Below are 19,429 nucleotides of genomic sequence, written 5' to 3'. Positions count from 1 at the left end.
TATATTTTCTTTCTCTCTTATACACTCTTATATTTTTTGTTTGTATATATTTTCTTTCTCTCTTCTACACTATTGCATTTTTCTTTTTTGTATATTTTCATTCTCTCTTGTACAAACATTAATATATTTCTTTTTATTAATATTCTCTGTCTATCTCTACCTTTTTCTTTTGACCATCATCGTGTGGGCTGCCTCCATGATCTTCTCCCTTTACCGTAATACGTCGGTCTTGCATATGGGGGCTCTCCATGCACGACCCGTAACCCAATAGGCTTCCCGTAGGAAGATCATGCTTCGGTACAAAGGCTGATCGCTACATCGCACGCGATCACGATTCACGTCAGGGAAACTGATGATCTTCATAGCACCATTTGCTCGATTATATTATTCTTTCTTTATAATGTGTTATAGGTATATGATGTGCTGACTGGCTTTGGTACCCCATGTAAAACCCCATCAATATACTCTCTGACTTTTTTTTTTATCATATCTATTCATGAAAATTATTGTTATGTGTCTCTAATTATAGATTATTGTTATTTTTGTTTGTTACTTTTTAATATAGTATAATATTTATTAATGCAATTTATATATATCATATTATATCGAATATAATTAATTTAATAACATTGACATATATATATATATACATATGTATTACATAATATTACTACATAATATAATTATATAATATTATTATTATTATATATTATTACATACAATTATTATATAAATTATAATTATTGTATGTAAAAATATAAGTGTTAGAATGAATACAATTTCAATGCATTTATGCGTTTATTAATAATTAATGATTCATTTCATTCAACAACTCGTATATAGACGAAATCCTTTAAAACGAATTCTTAATTTGTTTCCCCATCATTGTATATATATATATATATCATATATGTATATCAAAAAGGATTTAGAAACGATATATAATATTTGTATGTACGATTATTTGCCTTTGAAGAAAGAAATAAAGAAAAAGGCAATACTAAAAGAAAAAGAAAAAAACTATTACTACTACTACTACTACTATTCCTCTCTTCAGTTTCATTCGAACGCAATCAACCATTTTTCCCTCTTTGTACTCATTCTTTTGTGGTATGGCAACACAGTTTACGGACAAGGTTTTCGAAAGGTAAAGGGTTTCGAAAAACAGTTGAATGCCTACTGACAAAAGTGTTTTATTCGTTTACAAAGAACTTATAACTATTATCGAATATTACGAAGCATACAACGTTGGGTAGTACTCCAACTTGTAATTGCCAACCGGTGAATCGGGTTTGAAAAAGAAATATAAAAAAGATAAAAAAAAAAAAGAAAGAGAGAGAGAAAAAATGATAATGGCACTAAAAAAAAAACGAGCCTTGTTGATCCATAGATCATTTCATTTATTATCTTTTATTTCTTAATAATAATCGATTCTATATTCGACGAAAAAAACTATAACATATATATAAATCAATAATATTAATAATTTTTTTTTTATATTCATCGATTCAACCTTCTTTTACATATATATATATTTTATTTGATATAATTTAAATAAAAAACATATATCGATCATTTACTTCCGCGCTCGGTGAAAGAATTAATAAAATAATCAAATTATTATCTAATATATTAAAATTTGATAATGTAAGTAGAAGAATGATCGAAAAACGTATAAGTACAATTATTAAATTATTAATTTTTTCCTAATCTCGCAATATTGACTATAATAATTATATTATCTCAATTTTTATTAACGCGTAACGCAATATTATTATTTATGAAAAAAAGGAGTACTGTACACGTGTGTCTGTATAGAAAAAAGAAAAAGAAAAAGAAAACAAACAAAAAACATGTTTAACAAAATTATTTCTAATTGTAATTAGAATATATTAAATTGTTCGAAAACGATAATTGTCTCTTTTTTTTATTTCGATATTTAATTTTGTTGTTGTTGTTGCTGTATTTCTTTCTTTCCTTTCTTTCTTCAATTGTTCATTCATCATTACGTTCGTGATTATCGCTAACAGTTAATATTCTTATCAGATCATTCGAGGATTCTACAACGTTCGTGTAAGTAACGGTATCCTGATTTCGTCTTCGAACAGTCCATTGTCCACCTTGTCTCTTAACGATGAAGAAAACACTTAGAAGAAAAATTAAAAGGATCAGTAACGTTATGCAAGTCCATAAAATCGGATAAAAAATCGATGAAATCGAGTCGCACTCTAACTCGTATATTGGAATTTCTTTGAGAAGTTTACTACGATGTTTATCCGGCATTGAACACCTACAAATATTTATCTCATTATTAATTGTTATTTACATATCAATAACATTTAATAAAAAGTATATAAATAAAAATCATTTTTATATTATATTAATTAATTCGATTATATAGAAAAAGGTATTACTAGTGCCATCTATGAACTAAAACGCGAAACTATAGATACACTAAAACCATTTTTTACCATAAGAATGTAGTTTCCTACCTTATCTCCGTGTTCAATTCTTTCGAAGAATTATTAATATTAACCCATTGCATTCTGCAATCACATTTCCAAGGATTATCCCGAAGACTTACGACCGCTGTTCTTTGTAAAATTAAACGAAGATCGGATTCCAATGTTTCCAAAGCACAATTGTCGATAAATAAACGTTGCAATCTTGGTAATAAAGCGCCGCGGTGCGGCCAAACCGTGAGTTGTACTAAATTTCTACAACCGATCAACGATAATATCTCCAAACTCGTTAAATTTTCTAAATCATTTAACGCAACTTTCGTTAAATTTGGCATATTATTCATTTGAAATTCTCTTAATCGTGGTAAATAGAAACCAGCCAATTGAAATATCTGCGTTCCTGATATATCCAATTTTTCTAGATTTATCGGTAACAAAGGGACCGTACTTATCGGGTTCCAAGATAAATCCAAAGTTGAAAGATTATTTAAACTTTTAAATAGTTCTGCAGAGAAGAAAGTACACGAGATGTTTCTTAAATCGAGATGTTTCAATTTGGTCAAAGGCCAAAATGCATTCTCGTGTATTCCATCGGCAATTGGGTTGTTAGCTAGCGAAAGAAATTCTAAAATCTAAAAAAAAATAAATTCGTATCAACTCGTCAATCAAATTATCTTTATTTCTTTTTTACGAAATCCTTCGAATAAATATCGTTTTGTTTCGATTGTTCTTTTAATAGGAAAATAAAATAAAACAATAAAAAAAAGAAACGTACCTTCAAATGTTCCAACATAGTCTCATTGACGACAGAAAGTTTGTTAGATGATAAATCCAATATTTTTAATTTTGGTATTCTATTATTAAGCGCATTGTCATCGATATATTCCAATTTGTTATGACTGACATTTAACACCTGAAGATTGTATTCGTCTTTGCAGAGAAAGAAAAAACGTTGTAGATGATTCTGTGATAGATCCAACGTTTTCAATGAACTCAAATTCGTTGAGCAATCTAAAAAACTGTCGAATTGGTTTTGACGTAATATCAGATCCGTCACCTCGCTTAGAGATATCGTTGATTGAATCTTCAAGAAGAAATCTTCTTTCTTTAAATTGCTATTGGTAAGATTTACCTAAAAATGTAAAAATTCGTATTGTTTTTTCTTTTCTATTAACGACAATTTTTCTAGCCGATTTTTAACGTGGGACAAGGAAGATTTTTGGCAGCTTTGATTTCGATAGTATTACGTTATAAAAAAGAAAAACTCTGACATATATAACTTTAAAAACAAATATTTTGTATCGAGAAAATTTCGGGGAACGTAGCGAATGAAAATTCGGTGATTTAAAGAATGAATCAAATTACAATTTCATATTTAAACTAATCGCCTATTGTAAATTTATATTTTCTCGAATTTTTTTCCTTTAAATAATTACCTTAAGTGTATAATTTTTTTTTCTATATACTTTCCGATAAACACCTAAATTTATTTCGTTCGAGATTTAACGATATAACTAAAACGTTAACATATAATATTTTATAAAATAATCAATTATCACAGAAGTTTTCAACTCCTAACGTAATAATTATTTATCTTCAAAATAAATAAATAAATCAATGAAATCTCAGTTACACGTGTTATCCGATTCCTGGTTAAAAAACACACACACACACACACACGCATACACACATATTATTACCATACAAAAAATAATCCGGCGCGAATTTATTAATTCGTATTAAGTGGGTGATTATTAATAACGATAAGATTTAATTGAAACATTTGAAGAGAAAGAGAGACAAATAGGAAATATTAAACACGTAGGAAATAGATAACGAAACCGGAAGAAGATATTTCATGGTGTCGGACATTTCCGAAACGATTACGAGCTGCATTTTGATAAACGATTAATTAAATAAACAAAATATATCACTTAAGTCAATATTCACTAAGGAGATAACGATGATCGTGATGATAATATTAATGACGATGATAATAGGTGAAACACCACCCACCATATTTGCCGAAACGAAAGACAGGATCGAAGTTAAAACGAAAATTATTCCAAGCGACATATTTCTCCAAAATTTTTCTCTGTTGTGCGTTTTACTCTGGTTTGATATATTAAATTGTATAAAAATAAAAATATATTTAAATCGATATATTAATCCTTTGTGGATCCTTTCTTAATAACTGAGAGAGACTTAACTTCGAATAAATGCTTCTCACAAAATGATCCAGTGGAATGACAACGAATTCATCAGCGACAGTTCCCTGTGTTCGTTCATCTCAGTGCCGAATTATAAGGGGTTCGTATGTGGTAACTATATACAAACTGCAATTATTATTTATTCATATATTATACTGTGTGTGTCAAATTGTATTTTAATTATTAAATATAAAATATTATAATATATATCTTCATTTTTTTTTTTTTGATAATATTATCATACAAATCATATGAAATATTATTAAATATATAACATTTTATAATTCTATAACATTATATTAATTCGTATAATTTCATTATAATTTTTAGATTTATTTCTATCGACAAATTTTTTTTCTGATTAAATATTTCTTTAACACAATTGTAAGAAATTCTTAAAAAAATGTAATTTCAATATTAATATATTTCTTTATACAATTTTATTTATCATATATCGGTATACTTTATTCGAATTCTTAAAAGATAATTTTGTTTTGGAGAATGTGAACCATTTGTATATACCCGGGGCACTTGTAATGACAGAATACGTTTTCTCGAATCAAAAGTTCAGAATCGTTCAGAGGCGAACGTACTTCATTTTTACGATAAAACCGACGATTATTATTATTCGCGTTTAATTCTCGTTCGCGTTCGATTCTTTGATTATTGTATTAATACCAATATTATTTTTTTTATTACCATCTCGTGCGTTCGGCCGTAATTGTTTTTTTTTTTTTCTTTTTTCTTTTTTATTAAACCATCAAACGTTTAATCGGTATCAATATTTTTTTTTTTCGACAAATAATTTTAAGTTACGATTTTTGTTGATGATTTTGATTGCAAAATTCTTTGATCGGCGTGATGATGATCTTAAAAAAATAAAAATAAAAAAAGAATAGAAAAAGAAAGAAAGAAAAAAATGTTCGTTCGTAAATATTCGATGCAACGAAATATTATAAACGTTAATCTATTCTTTATAATGTGTTTCTTTGGGAATAAAAATACAGGGTGAACGTGATAATTCCTGACTCTTCGTGTAGATGAACCGAATGTCTAACGACGATAAAGATTTCTTTTTTTTTTTCCTTTTTTTTTTTTTTTCTTTTTTCCATCGAGTTCTCTTTCTCTCTTCATTGTCAGTTGCTAAATTAATTTGCAGTTAAAAATAATGATATCTTACTTATTTGTGCCGAGTTTTTATCAATTTTTTTCTTCTTTTCTTTTTTTCTTTTTTTTTTTTTTTTTTTTTTTTTTTTTTTTTTTTTTTTCGTTCGCGATAAATAAACCGAAAAAATTTTTATTAAAATCTTTTCTATATATTATAATAACGTCGTGCAGGTATAATCTTCTTCTTTTTTTCTTCTTCTTCTTCTTTTTATTTTTCTTCTCTCTTTTTTTTTTTTTTTAATTGCCCTTTTGATCTTCGATACAAATTGTTATTGCTCGAGTACTCGTAAATCAAAGATCATTTCTTCCTTTATATCAAATATAATATAAAACTTCTGTATTAAATATCGTTATCGCAATATTATTAACACATTTTATTTTGCAATATTAATAATTCATTTCGAGATTCGATTAGATTCGGTTGGTACGCATTCTTATAATAACATATATAATTTATATGTATATAGCAAATTAAAAAAGAAAAAAAAATAAATAAGTCAGACGAAGACGAACGATAATTTTACGAGATTTATCGGTTTGAACGGTGCGAAATAAATTTCAAACAAAAAGCTCATTAAGAGTTTAAACGTTTATTCACAGCGTTCGTTCGTATCATCTTTATACGTTCGAAATGAACGATTGCGCATGAGATATATGGTGACACATAGTAACAAATATCGTAATATTTTGGATTTTTCTTCAATAACAAAGGCAAGATACGCGATTCATTTTTTTGGAGTTTGCGGTGTACTCGTAGCTTTAAATACCAATGGATTAGATACCCGAAATATGCTTGGTAACATCGTTGCTAGAGTTCCAAAAACTTCTTCCGACATTCCCTATAATAAAAAACAAAAAGAAAAAGAAAAAACAAAAAAACATATTAAAGTAGATCAAATCAATTTGATAACGATAAACTTAATAAATGTGTACCTTAGGTACAAGGAATTGTAAATTTTTTAATTCTGCTCCACCCCACGATGCCATTTCTATCATAAAACCTTTGACACATTTGAAAACGAGTTCGGCTCTTTTGGTACACCACGCCACTGTCATTTCCTGATGATCAATACAAAATCCCATCGATTTAATTTGTCGAATATAATTTTAATTTGATTCTCTAGTAACAATACAAAACTGACCTCTGTCATTTCATGAACTAGAAGAACTGGAATAGTCAATGTAGTAACGTCGTTGCAACAAGCTGTTTTCAATATATTCCTCAATCCCAAAATGGCTGGATGCCTTGAATTAATATCACCTACGATTTTGTTCATTTTATAAAGTACGTTTCCCCTTTTTTGTTATTTATAAAATAATAATCACCTACCAGATCTTAAAGAATCATTTACAACCATGTGAAATACTACATGGACTTGTGCTAAATTGGAATGTCTCGTAATAAAAACGTCACCGGTTTGTAACGTCTTACTCATTGGTGGTTTTTTTGTCTAAAATAATGAAATAATATATATAATCTTCTTCTTCTTCTTCTTATTATTATTATTATTATTATATTCGAAAGAAACAAGAAGATTCGATGTGATATTTTACCTGAGGATCGCTTCCTTCCCGATGATGAGCTTGTCGCCATGCAACAGCTTCCTTAACGTCATCACGAATTTTTTCCAATTGTTCGTCGATCGGGGGAAAATGAAATTCTGTCGTCAATTGACATATCGAACACAATTCTACAATCCACCCAATACATTAAAAACTATTAACAATTGAATATTTGTAATCAACGAACACAATATTAAGCAATCTAACACCTTTTGTTATTCCTGAATAACTGCCCAGATGATTATCACTTAACAAAACCAATCCGCACAAATCGTTTGAATATAATCCTAACGCTGTTTGCAATCTCTGCGGCGTTGGAACCCTATTGTTTTAAGAACAGACATTTAAGTTCAAACGTAATATTAACAAAAATAAATATATCGTTGAAATAATTGAAATATAATTTATCTTCAATACGGTTTTACCCTGAATCGTTTTTTTTTGTACGACAAAAATCGAGAACATCGCCGGTGAGTATTCGTATATTATGCATTTGTTTCATTTGCGAGCCTAAATGTATGGTAAAACTTTCTTCAAGTACAGGATAATCTGACGTTTGTTTTTCTTCGTTTGGTACAAACGTACCTAAGCCTGGTCTTAATGGTGGCATTGGTATCATCGGAGAACCCCTAATTTTATTTTTATCATTAATTTTCTTACTTATTATATCGAAGAATTTTTTTTCGAATGTTTGTTTTTTCTTCTTCTCCTTCTTCTATAGGTCCTCAAAATAAAAAATAAAAAAAGAAACTTACACAGGAGTCGGTAGCATATTCGTTTGTTGTTCTTCCAATAATTTCATAATCCAATTACGATACTGTCGTCTTTGTTCTAATTTTAAAGCATCGACTCTCGAACCCCAATGGCCCTGTAGTAAACTTTGCTCCTCAAAATGACGMCCTGCCATATCGTTTATAGATTTTTCAGTCGATCCAGCTTCCAAAGCTTCTACGGCAAGACGCATTTCCTCAGTTTGTCTGAAAGACCATTTATTTTCTATCGATTCTCCATTGGAATATTTTGTTTGTATATTTTGAAAGTAATTGATTTGTCTCTAATTGTAAATCAATTGCATTTAAATAAAACTCTACTAATAATTTCATTCGAAATTAAACTATGCCTTATGATTATTTTAATCTTAACACGATAATATATCTAACACACACACACACACACACATATATATATTTATTTAAAATTATTAATTTATAATATAATATACTTAATATGAAATTTCTAATTACATTTTTCATATTGTCGCATTCACAGAAAAAAAATGATTAGGTGGATAATTTGTTATAAATAAAACGATGATGTGTATATAAAACTTTATCAGTATTGGGAACAAAATATTTGTCTCAACTCGAACCTAATAAATCTATCAATTAGTTTAAGATAATTAGTATGTTGCAATGATGTATAGTTAAAACGATCGTTGGCTTCTTCTATAATCTCAATAGTATTCGAATTACTGAGATAATCTATGCGAGAAAGTCTATACAAGTCATAACTTATTTCCCATACATTTGTCTACTAAAGATATATTATAATCTTGACCTTTCTCTGCTAATATACTTTCAAGTGAGAAATATGATTGATAAAAATGATATTATATATTATTTTTTTTTGTATTATCGATTAAACTTATCATCTGGCAGAGACTCTTTTAGCATAAGAATAAAAATATTTTTTTCTAAGTAGCTTTTTCGGTAACATAGATCAAGTATATAAGTACTAACTTTTGTGTGAGCTGTTCATAATTTGTGTTCCTCATTTGAATGACTTCTGTAACATCTCTACCATATTTATGTTCCGCTTGTAGAATTGGTTCTAAGGATGGCGAGTGTACTAATCTATGATAAGCTGTCGCAAATAATTCTTCATCGGTTGTTCCTATCGGATCAGCATATTCTACTGTTTTTTGTTTATATATCTTTTCCAAGTTTTTAATAATATCTTCTATATTCAGATCACCTTTCTTCGTAGCATCTATAACTTTCTCTGACTTTTCATCGTAGTATTGTAAAGTTAATTCTTTAATAGTACGCTGTATAGTTTCCATTAAATCTGACTCAACGTAGCATGGTAATTTAAACGATGACATAATTCTATACGTTAACTCTTTGATAGAACCTTGATATGGAATTTTCAAAGGTATTTCTAATACGTATTCTTCCTTTGTTGTACATGTTGGAAATTTGTATATAAAAACCTTTTCAATGCATTCTTCTTCGAGTAGATTCATTTTTCATGCTAAAAATGAAAAATCTTGTATTATACGAACTTAAATATATAACATGTTATAAAACGTTCATTTTAATTAATTAAATTTGGTTATTATAATAAACACATAATTATATTAAAAAATTATAAGAGGTCAATGCAGTTCGATGTTAAAGCGAGTGTTGCTTATTACTTTAAGGTCAACTTTCGCAACGTTCAGGTCAAATGGTTAAAGATAATCTCTAGAAATATATGTACGTGTTTGTTTATCAGGAATCATTTCACGATAAACATTTTTACACCTAATTTAGTCATCTATAATATCAAATCTAATTTTAATATAAATTTTATATTCTCTATAAATAGGAATTCTTTTTATCAATATAATTTTTTTACAATCTATTTTATCAACAAATATGAAATCTTAAAACATTAGTATATGTTTATTTAAAAATGAATTGTTGTGAAAATGGTAAAGTTTTTCTAAACCGATCATTTTAAATGGCATCAAATATCAAATTGATAATAAAATTGTTATCAATGGAAAAAGGAGTTTAATACAAGCCGAATAAATCATTCTACATTAACATTAATAAAATAGGTATACTACGTGAAATAGAAATAGTTTAAAAAAGAAAAAAAAAAAATACATATGAATTAAAACACTTACGCTTATTAATTATATAAAATAGAAATAATTTCAATATTTTCGTTTTTGATGTGTACATACACTGATAATACATATATATATATACAATACTTAGATGATAGATCGTTGAAACGTCATGTTGTGATTCTTCGTGGTTAACCTAATTCTCTTAGATGAAATTTTTAATCTATTCATACTATCGTTAACAATGATTTAATTGATTATAATTTAATCTTGATCGGTTAACGTGTGCTTTATTAAATTTACCGCACATTGTTTTATATAATCCTTTCAAAATAATATATTATTCGTAAGGAAAACAATCACTAACTGTGAACTGTAAACACCCCCGCAATTACTTAATCCAGTACTACCAACTTAAAATTTGGTATTTCTATATAGATAATTTTGTGTTGCATATTATTATTATTATTACTGAATAAAGTTAAACTATATCGTTTCATATATTTTATAAAGCCTAATGATTAAGCAGCAAAATCAAATTATTAATTTTATAATATAAATTATGTTAAATTATATTTAATGTCGATTTTTTTTCACACGTTTATTATGTTTTTTCGTAAAAATATGGACAATATAACCTATAAAAAAAATTGCATTAATTATTACTAGATTTGATATTTAAAGCGGGAAAATTATTATGTTGACACCACTGAATTGTGTGTGTTTAGTAACACTATTAGTATTCTTTATACAAACTATTTGCTTTTCTTATTGATAATTTTATTTTTATTTGAATCATGACTGAGAATAAAAATAATGTAATAGAATTAACAGATGCCGAGGCTGAATTATACGATCGGCAAATTCGCTTATGGGGTGTGGAATCACAGAGACGGTAAATATAATTATTATAACCTATAAATGGTAACCGGCGTTTGAACATATTCAGAATTTCATGGTAATATATTTATTTAATATTTGTAATAAATGTTTATAAATATTTTAACCATGCATATATACCATAATATAGAATAGAACAAGTATTATTTAATATTAGGAAATATATTTATTAAAAAAATGTTTAAATTTTATAAATAATATCTATATAATTAATCACATAAATGTAATTATTTGTTTGCAGATTAAGATCAGCAAAAGTTTTGATTATCGGAATGAATGGATTTTCTTCTGAGATTGCTAAAAATATAATATTGGTGGGTGTTAAAACAGTAACTATTTTAGATCATAGGAATATGACAATAGAAGATACCTGTGCACAGTTTTTTTTACCTCGTGATCAACTAGGTAAAAATGTAAGTAGTTTTATGACAATTCATTTGATACAATTAAACATTTTCTTTATATACTATTATGTATTTTTACAGAGAGCAGAAGTATCTTTGCAAAGAGCACAGAATTTGAATCCTATGGTTGTCGTTAAGGCAGATACTACTAATGTGGATGATAAGCCGGATGAATATTTCAGTAATTTCAATGTCATTTGTGCTATACAGTGTACTATTACTCAATTAAAAAGAATTAATAAGATATGCAGGGAGCATAATGTAAAATTCTTTGCTGGAGATGTTTGGGGTTCTTTTGGATATACTTTCGCAGATTTGATGGAACATGAATATATCGAGTTAGTTATTTTCTTTACTGGAGATAAAATGTTTCTATAATTCAATATCAATGCAGAGCTATGTTTTTTAGGGAAGTTGTACAAACTAAGTCAGTATCTGTTACCGAAGATAGTCCAACCAAAGATCGAATTGAAAAAATAGTTGTTACTGAAAAGCGCAAGGATACATTTGTCCCTTTTGAATCTATCATAGATTTGGATAAAAGTCTTGTTCCTACACATGATGCAGTAATGTATTATGGATTGATGAGTAAGTATCTTTTCTTTTTTAATGATTATTTTGAAATTTTTGATATTTTCATTTGTTGTTCAATTTTATAGCAATGCTGCATTATCGTGAGAAACATAACAGGGATCCTTTACCTAGTGAAAGAAATTCCGAAAAATTGCACGAGGAAATGAAAGAGATTGCAGACAAATATGAATTACAAGATTTAGTCAAATATTTGTCAAAGTACGTATCCTTTAATTTATTCATTTAAAACTATAAACATACTATAAATTCATTTCTCGTTATATATTATTTGATTTTAATTTTCAGGGAAAATTTGTATGGCCAAATTAGTCCAGTTTGTGCCATAATTGGCGGAGTTATGTCTCAAGAAATCATAAAAGCTGTTTCACTCAAAGAAGCACCGCACAATAACATGTTTCTTTTCAGTCCTACGACGATGTGCGGAAAAATATTAAAATTAATTTAATCATTTTTTTTTTTTTTATTATTGTCATTATCTTCGAATAATTATTTTCAGACTTTTATATTAATTCTTATTGACTTTTTTCCATTAATAAATTATAGTAAAAATTAAGTTTAAAAAATAATTAACTTTTTACCAATAAAAAGTTTTTTTTTTCCTGTGTTGAAAATACAAACGTTTTCTTTTTCATTTTGTAAAATACTAAATAATGAATATAAGTTCGTTAAAAATATAAAAAATAAAAAATATTTCGTATAAAAAATTATCGTATAAAATATATTTACCGAAACTTTTCAAACAGAAATTGCAAAGATGCACAATTTACAGCATTGCATTCTTTGACATTTTATGAACCTATGCAGATCGATTTATAATTCAATAAGGTATTCTACGCGTAGATAAAAGAGTATACTTTAATTTAATATAAAAATCATTAAAAAAACAGATCAACTTTTGTCTAAAGTATTTTTTCGTCAGATTATCGCAAATATTTGAAAAATCGTGATTAGAGTTATGTGAGATACCCTGTATAAACAACAATATTAGAACATAGACGAGAAAAGAAAATCATGTCGAATTTTGTGGAAATTCAAGCAACGTTTTAGCAGTATACTAACGTTTCAATTTTAAAACATGATCACAGTTTCTCATAGAAACTTACCGCTTATTCGTATTCTCTCGCGTTATATTCGGGTTATTGGTATAATACATTTCATAAGGCAAAGTCAGGTATACTTTTCCTTACCCGATTGGACGGGAAATGCGTCGTAATACGTAAAATGAAAACGGAAGAGAGTATAAAAAAAGCCAGGATTTTGCGAGTTCTGAAGGTGCTATGACTATTTTACGTTTTATTATTATCAACCAACCGATATTACTTTTTCTCTACGTAGCTCTGAAACAATACTTTTATATAATACCGATATTAAACAAAAAAAATATATTATAATTTTTCAATAAGTATTTTATTATATCTTTTTTTTCTTTTTTTAAATACGTGCACATTTATATTTTATAGACATTGGAAAATACGTGATAGATTTTCATCGTATGTACTATGTTTCCATAGGTAAAGTTTCGTTGAAATAATCGCGTGTTTTCCAGACTTGCATCGATATTCACCCAAGAATTGTGGGATGTTAGAATAGTAAGGGGATGAAAGAGGTGGAAGAAGGGAGGGAGGTAGAAGGTTGATTCCAGGGTAGTAGCTTTACCCTGAATTATGATGTATCGTCTTTCCCCATAGACGCGATGTGTCGTTCGACGTTGCAACGATTACTGGTTGCATAGTAATAGTATGGGTGTATATATGTATGTATGTATATATGCATGTAAATCTAATGATCCTCGTAGATGTCATGCCTTTAGATGTAGTTGTCTTTTATACAGGTACAAATGACATTTCCCTTAACGATCCAGACACGTGCTCTTCACGGTTGTCGAATTATCTTTCATGATAGTTTATTTGGTGCTCGTCGAAAAACCATTAGTCGAGCTTCACCTAAAACCATGTTAAAGTTCTGCTGGTATAACACCGTTGTTGCATCGTATTTTGTGGGAGCAGGGGGAGGGGGATGATATTACTATTCGTAGCTGTATATATATGTATATATACGTGTTACGTGACTGATGTATTTTTTCGCGACTCAAAAAGCATATCCAATTGTTAGATTCGATGATTTATAACTTTAACACGTCTACTTGTTCATTCGATGAAACAACATTTTTCCTTATCACAATATATCCGTATATTAAATTAATAAATTTATAAATGTATATATATATATATATACATACAGTACATGATTAAAATTATACTACCGTGATTCAACAAATGTTCACAAATTTGTGTCGTATATTTTCATTATTTTTTTATTCTTTTCCTTTTTGTTTTGGTTTTTCATCGATAAGTTAAATATAAAAAAAAATTGTACGAATGTATATATATAGAAATCTATTAAATTAATATAAAGGATGCATTTAATCAATATTTTAATTTGTTTTGCATTTGTCCAACGAGAATAATAATAATTATTATTTAATGCAACGTTGAATGACACTCGTTGAAAACATTATAAAGATTGATGGCGACACCTCATAGAATTGTTGGAATAGGTTTTCTCGCGTGACTGCTTAGAAATAAAAGCACGTTAAATAATGTAAAAAAGACTCGTTGGTACTTCCCGTGACTCAGGAAAAGGAATTTACCAAGAGACTACTACTACTACTACTATTAATCTACATAAACACGTTAATATACGTACTATATAATGCTTTTTACCTATAATACGTGGACTCTCTTATAAAGTAGATCGATAAAACGCGTACTTCTTTAGGAATGTTAGAATTCGTCATCAAGGTAAGAAAAATAATCGAACAAATCCCGTTTAAAGTTGAACGAACGTAGAAACTATTGAAACTGCATTACTATAATCATTTATTTTTGAAACAGTAAGAATTTTATTATTCCATTCCACGAAAGGAATTTGGTGGCCTAACGAAAAAAAATAGTAGACTTTATATTTTTATGGTTGTACACGTTTTACGCGTATTGAAAGAAGAGAAAAAAAAAAAAAAAATGGAAGGAAGGTTCGACGTTAAAGGTCCTTTTAACATCCACGACCTTGTCGGCGGCCCTTTTCTCGCGGTTTCCAAGTGAAAAAGAAAGAAATGGAAGAAAAGAAAAAAAAAAATACACGGGTGTAACCCTTTCACACATCCCGTCCCGTTCTTTGATTTACGGTGTGCGACGGAAATTATTACCACCGTAAAAAAAAAAATGATCTCTCTTCTGGCGCGTATTTATTGACACAGCACAGAGAGAGAGAGAGAGAGAGATGCGAAAAATATTATTACATACGTATAACTGTGAGAAGGGTTGCCCTTCTAAAACGACAAGACTGTATAGTTAAATATGGTCTTAAACGGGCTGTTGTAAAGCTTAAAAAAAAAAAGAAGAAAAAACCATTCGCATAAATGTATACTCGTGAATGCAGTCAGTTTTTTTTCGGTATATAAGGAGAGCACATTCTTCGGCTAATGCACTATTAACTTTTTGACCGTCTACTACAACTGCTGCTGCTCCTGGCGTTGAGTTTGCACGTGAGGAGGAGAATGAGAAAGAGGAGGAAGAGGTGGAGGAGGTGGAGGAGGATCGTGCATAGCAACGATTACGACGAGCAAATAATAAATCTTCTCCTACATAACGGTCTCTTGAAACTGAACTTAACTTACTACATATAATAATCACTTTCCTGGAACACTTCGTGTGTGTGTGTATCTGTGTGTATGCATTATTTCTTTTTTTTTCCTTTTTACTTCTTTTATCGTAGTATCATTCATTCGAATTATGCTTACTTGCTTACTTGCTCTTTTTCTTGATTATAATTCTTAAATTTATGAAACATTATTATTTATTAGGATGAACCCCAAAAGTTCTTGTTCCTACTATAACACGGTAGATAGGTTCCTAAAAAAATGCATAAGTGTTGTTATACGAGACTTAAAATTCATTATTACTTCGCGTCATTATTTTGAGGTAATTTAATTTTGTAAAATATGTTAAACAATCATTGTGTTATCCATGTGTTGTATGAAAATTTTATTATAGGATCCCATGTTGTGTAGGACCGCTACCTGTAATATTAATTTTTCAGTTAAACCTAATATTACATTTTGTTTTTTTTAATCAAAAATTTTCTTACAGAATTCATTAAAAAATAAAACTTATCACGAGAGTCGTATTATTCGATACACCCATACATTGTTTATCGATTGAATGTTTCTCTTTAATAAAAATCAATCATCGCGTTTAGATAAGGCAAAAAAAGAGAAAAAGAAATAGGAATCATCGCGTGCACGTAGAACGAAAAAGACAAGGAATAAATGTAAAGAAAGTATGGTGTAAGTACGTGAGTCAACTGGTTACGACTAGTGGTTCGTTGATATCACTTTCCATTGGCTTAAACCGTTTATAAGCTTGGCCTTTTCCCATAGGAAACACGATTTTCCCTTATCAGTGTCTTATTGTCGTCGGTATGGTTTCTTCTTCTTCATTATTAAGTTTCTTTCCCCTTCCCCTTGCCCCCTTTCACCCATCTCACTCACACACACACACTCTTCTTTCCTGTTTTTCCCCAGTTCACTAAAAACTTCTCGTAAGGATAGAAAAGGAACGATACTTATATTATTTTTCCTTTAGTGTAAGAACGCAACTTGGGTAGTAGGATGATATAGGTAGATGAAATTTCACGAACGTAGAAACAACATTGGATTCGATGGAAGAAGGAAAAAGCATAAAGAGGTTTCATAGCCCGTTTTCTGACCGAGGGACATAATATTTTTCGTTTGAGCAAAAAGTCTCTCTTACACTCGCGACTTGGGGGTGGTGGTGGACGAGCCCTACCGAGTGCATTAACAAAATAACGTAATAAAATCTGAGTGCCTTCCAACGCTTATTTTCCCCCCTTTCTTCCTCCCCACCCTCCATTTTCTTTCTCTTTCTATTTTTCGTTTTATTATTTTCTTTTACTCTTTCGACCAATGAAAATTCTCGCGTACGGTATACCCCGTCACCTTTCCTTCTTTTTCCCCCTTTACCTTTACCTTTTCTTTCTTTTTGTTTTTTTTTTTGTTCTTAGCTGAGTTACTCGTAAAATCCGATACATTGTGCAGTGGGGTATTATTCGTCATGTATGTAACTGTTGGTTGTCCGACCATCATCGTTGGACATGCGAGAAACGAAAAGAAATCGACCCTTTTTCAATCCACGTATATTCCCTTTTCTTCTTTTTATATGTACTTTCTTCTTATTTCCTTGGACGTTCATCAGACTCACAATTCAACGATATATGAAATACCTTTTTTACGATTTTACTTTTTACAGTATATACTACCAAAAGTGTATCCGGAAATCGTATAAGAAATTTCAAGTGAGTTTATTATATCTACTCTATCTTTTTAGAGTATTCTATTTTATTTTTTATATTTCTACATCTATATAACAATATTTTGTTGATAATCTTATGTGAAGTCCGATGCAACGTGTCAAACGAATTTTTTTGGTCTGAATAATTTAACTTATAGATTTTAGATTTACTTTTTTTCCTTATCTCCAATGCGAATTATAAAATAAATACTGCGAATAAAAAATATATTTGTATATATATTTTTTATTTTATTTATTTATTTGCCATTGTGTTAGATATTTAAATACGAATAATATTTTTTGATAGAATAAATATTTCAATTTCACGAAAAATAATATATATTAAATAATATGATTATATATTAATAATCATAAATATATTAAATAATTTATATANAATAATTTATATATTAATAAATTAATAGAATAAAATAATATATGTGTTATAATAATTATAAAAAAAAATATTCGAAATAATATTGTGAAAGAATTATTTTCAATTAGGTAACAGACAAATTTGAGATATTATTAAACTTATGATTTTAATTAAAAAGATACATATACAATAAAAAAAAGAAATATATAAAAATGATGGCAAATTTTTGGAAAGAACACGAGAATATTGACCTATCTAACTTAGAACAACAAATCATTATACTTATTTTAATCGCAATAAAAAGACATTAAATATATCAGACGATTAATCGATAAGGTTAGAAAAGTCTATTGAAATTTTTCTACGTTACACAAGTTTAATAGTTTTCGTCTCGAGTTTAGTCACGCAATCAGACGAGAAATAAAAACAACAAATCAAAATAAAGAAAAAGAAAAAGAAAAACCGTCGAAGTAACATTAATTTCGTATACGATCTCTAACATATTTACATTTTTCAAACACACTTCATATATACCTTTTTATTTTCAACATTCGAGAGTAAGCAGACTGGAAAAAAGAATATTTCGGATTTCCAGTGTGATCCTCGTTGCGATATTGCTCAGGTTTTACGAGCACAACCATTGGTACAATTATTCAGACAGTTTTTAGGGTCAAACGAATAGCTAGCTAGCTAGCTAGCTAATGCAAATACGAAGTGTCTTATCCTTGTTCTCAACATTATTTCACCTCTTCTATTATCCTTAAGATTCTCATTCTAGTTTTGGAATTGTGTGTGTGTGTCTGGGATCCTTGGCGTCGGCCATGTTTTATCTTTCTCTCTCTTCTTCTTCTTCTTATTCTCATTCTATTCGAAGTACCTTAGTCTATGGGGGTAAAGACATTACGCGAAATCTTAATGCCCGTTCGTTATCAATTAAGACACGGTCGTTGCAATTAATTCCGTGGACTTGCTTGTTTCCTAGCCGAACCGGGATGCGGAAATGGCTGCACTGTCTTTCCTTAAGTTTGTCAATGTCTATGTGTACGTGTAAGTGTGTGAATAAAAGAGAGAGTGAGTGAGAGAGAGAAGGATAAAGTACAGAGGGTGAGGGGGTGGGTATCTTATAGTGATTGTGGAAGAACATCGGACGCGGTATGTTTCACGAATAAACTTATCCCCGAATATACCGAACACCTAAACCTTAGTATTATTCTCTGAGTTTGCTAAAGCCATTTTGAGTATCTTTCTTTGGTCTTCGAACGAGTAAATTGCATTGTTCGTAATATAAACTAATACGATGTTACACTAGGAAGTGAAGTTTTTGGATGACGATACTTGGATGTAATAAGAAACTGTTTTTTTTCTCTGTAACTTTGCACCTCTCGTTGTTTATTTATATTTATATTTAGATTTAGATTTTAATTTGATTTTTTAAAGGTAGAATTATTATGTTTTACCTTTTTCTTTTCCTGTCATTTATTTTCTTCCATCACACCCCCGTTAACAATTAGTAAAAAAGGAATTAATTTATTCAAATATTGTTACATA

General features: G+C 28.9%; 3 protein-coding genes across 4 annotated transcripts; 1 reads left to right on the top strand and 2 right to left on the bottom strand.

Moving 5' to 3' along the window:
• Positions 1 to 1,932: 1,932 nt before the first annotated feature.
• Positions 1,933 to 4,855, bottom strand: LOC106790353 (leucine-rich repeat neuronal protein 1-like). The gene is made up of 4 exons (XM_014755170.1): positions 4,479 to 4,855; positions 3,238 to 3,594; positions 2,493 to 3,094; positions 1,933 to 2,290 (listed from the first exon to the last, which is right to left on the bottom strand). The coding sequence occupies exons 1-4, from the start codon at positions 4,536 to 4,538 to the stop codon at positions 1,996 to 1,998; spliced, it is 1,314 nt and encodes a 437-aa protein (XP_014610656.1). The 5' UTR covers positions 4,539 to 4,855; the 3' UTR covers positions 1,933 to 1,995.
• Positions 4,856 to 6,409: 1,554 nt separating this feature from the next.
• LOC106790352 (protein C12orf4 homolog) lies at positions 6,410 to 10,646 on the bottom strand. The gene is made up of 10 exons (XM_014755169.1): positions 10,296 to 10,646; positions 9,142 to 9,655; positions 8,158 to 8,379; positions 7,828 to 8,031; positions 7,612 to 7,724; positions 7,394 to 7,530; positions 7,170 to 7,290; positions 6,982 to 7,100; positions 6,773 to 6,898; positions 6,410 to 6,678 (listed from the first exon to the last, which is right to left on the bottom strand). Exons 2-10 carry the CDS (start codon positions 9,645 to 9,647, stop codon positions 6,565 to 6,567), a joined length of 1,662 nt encoding a protein of 553 aa, XP_014610655.1. The 5' UTR covers positions 9,648 to 9,655; positions 10,296 to 10,646; the 3' UTR covers positions 6,410 to 6,564.
• A 279-nt stretch (positions 10,647 to 10,925) lies between these two features.
• On the top strand, positions 10,926 to 12,699 carry LOC106790343 (SUMO-activating enzyme subunit 1). Of its 2 annotated transcripts, none has more exons than XM_014755158.1 (6): positions 10,926 to 11,133; positions 11,380 to 11,551; positions 11,624 to 11,880; positions 11,952 to 12,130; positions 12,202 to 12,334; positions 12,422 to 12,699. In XM_014755158.1, exons 1-6 carry the CDS (start codon positions 11,036 to 11,038, stop codon positions 12,579 to 12,581), a joined length of 999 nt encoding a protein of 332 aa, XP_014610644.1. In that variant the 5' UTR covers positions 10,926 to 11,035; the 3' UTR covers positions 12,582 to 12,699. The 2 variants fall into 2 exon arrangements, with proteins under 2 accessions (XP_014610644.1, XP_014610645.1); XM_014755159.1 differs by having other exon boundaries at positions 11,126 to 11,196.
• Positions 12,700 to 19,429: the final 6,730 nt, after the last annotated feature.

Source organism: Polistes canadensis, unplaced genomic scaffold (genome assembly GCF_001313835.1).
Source record: "Polistes canadensis isolate GaletaPanama2010 unplaced genomic scaffold, ASM131383v1 scaffold_232, whole genome shotgun sequence".
Classification (NCBI taxonomy): Eukaryota; Metazoa; Arthropoda; class Insecta; order Hymenoptera; family Vespidae; genus Polistes; species Polistes canadensis.
The sequence above is the reverse complement of the archived record's forward strand: the minus strand, read 5'-3'. Positions and strand labels throughout refer to the sequence as shown.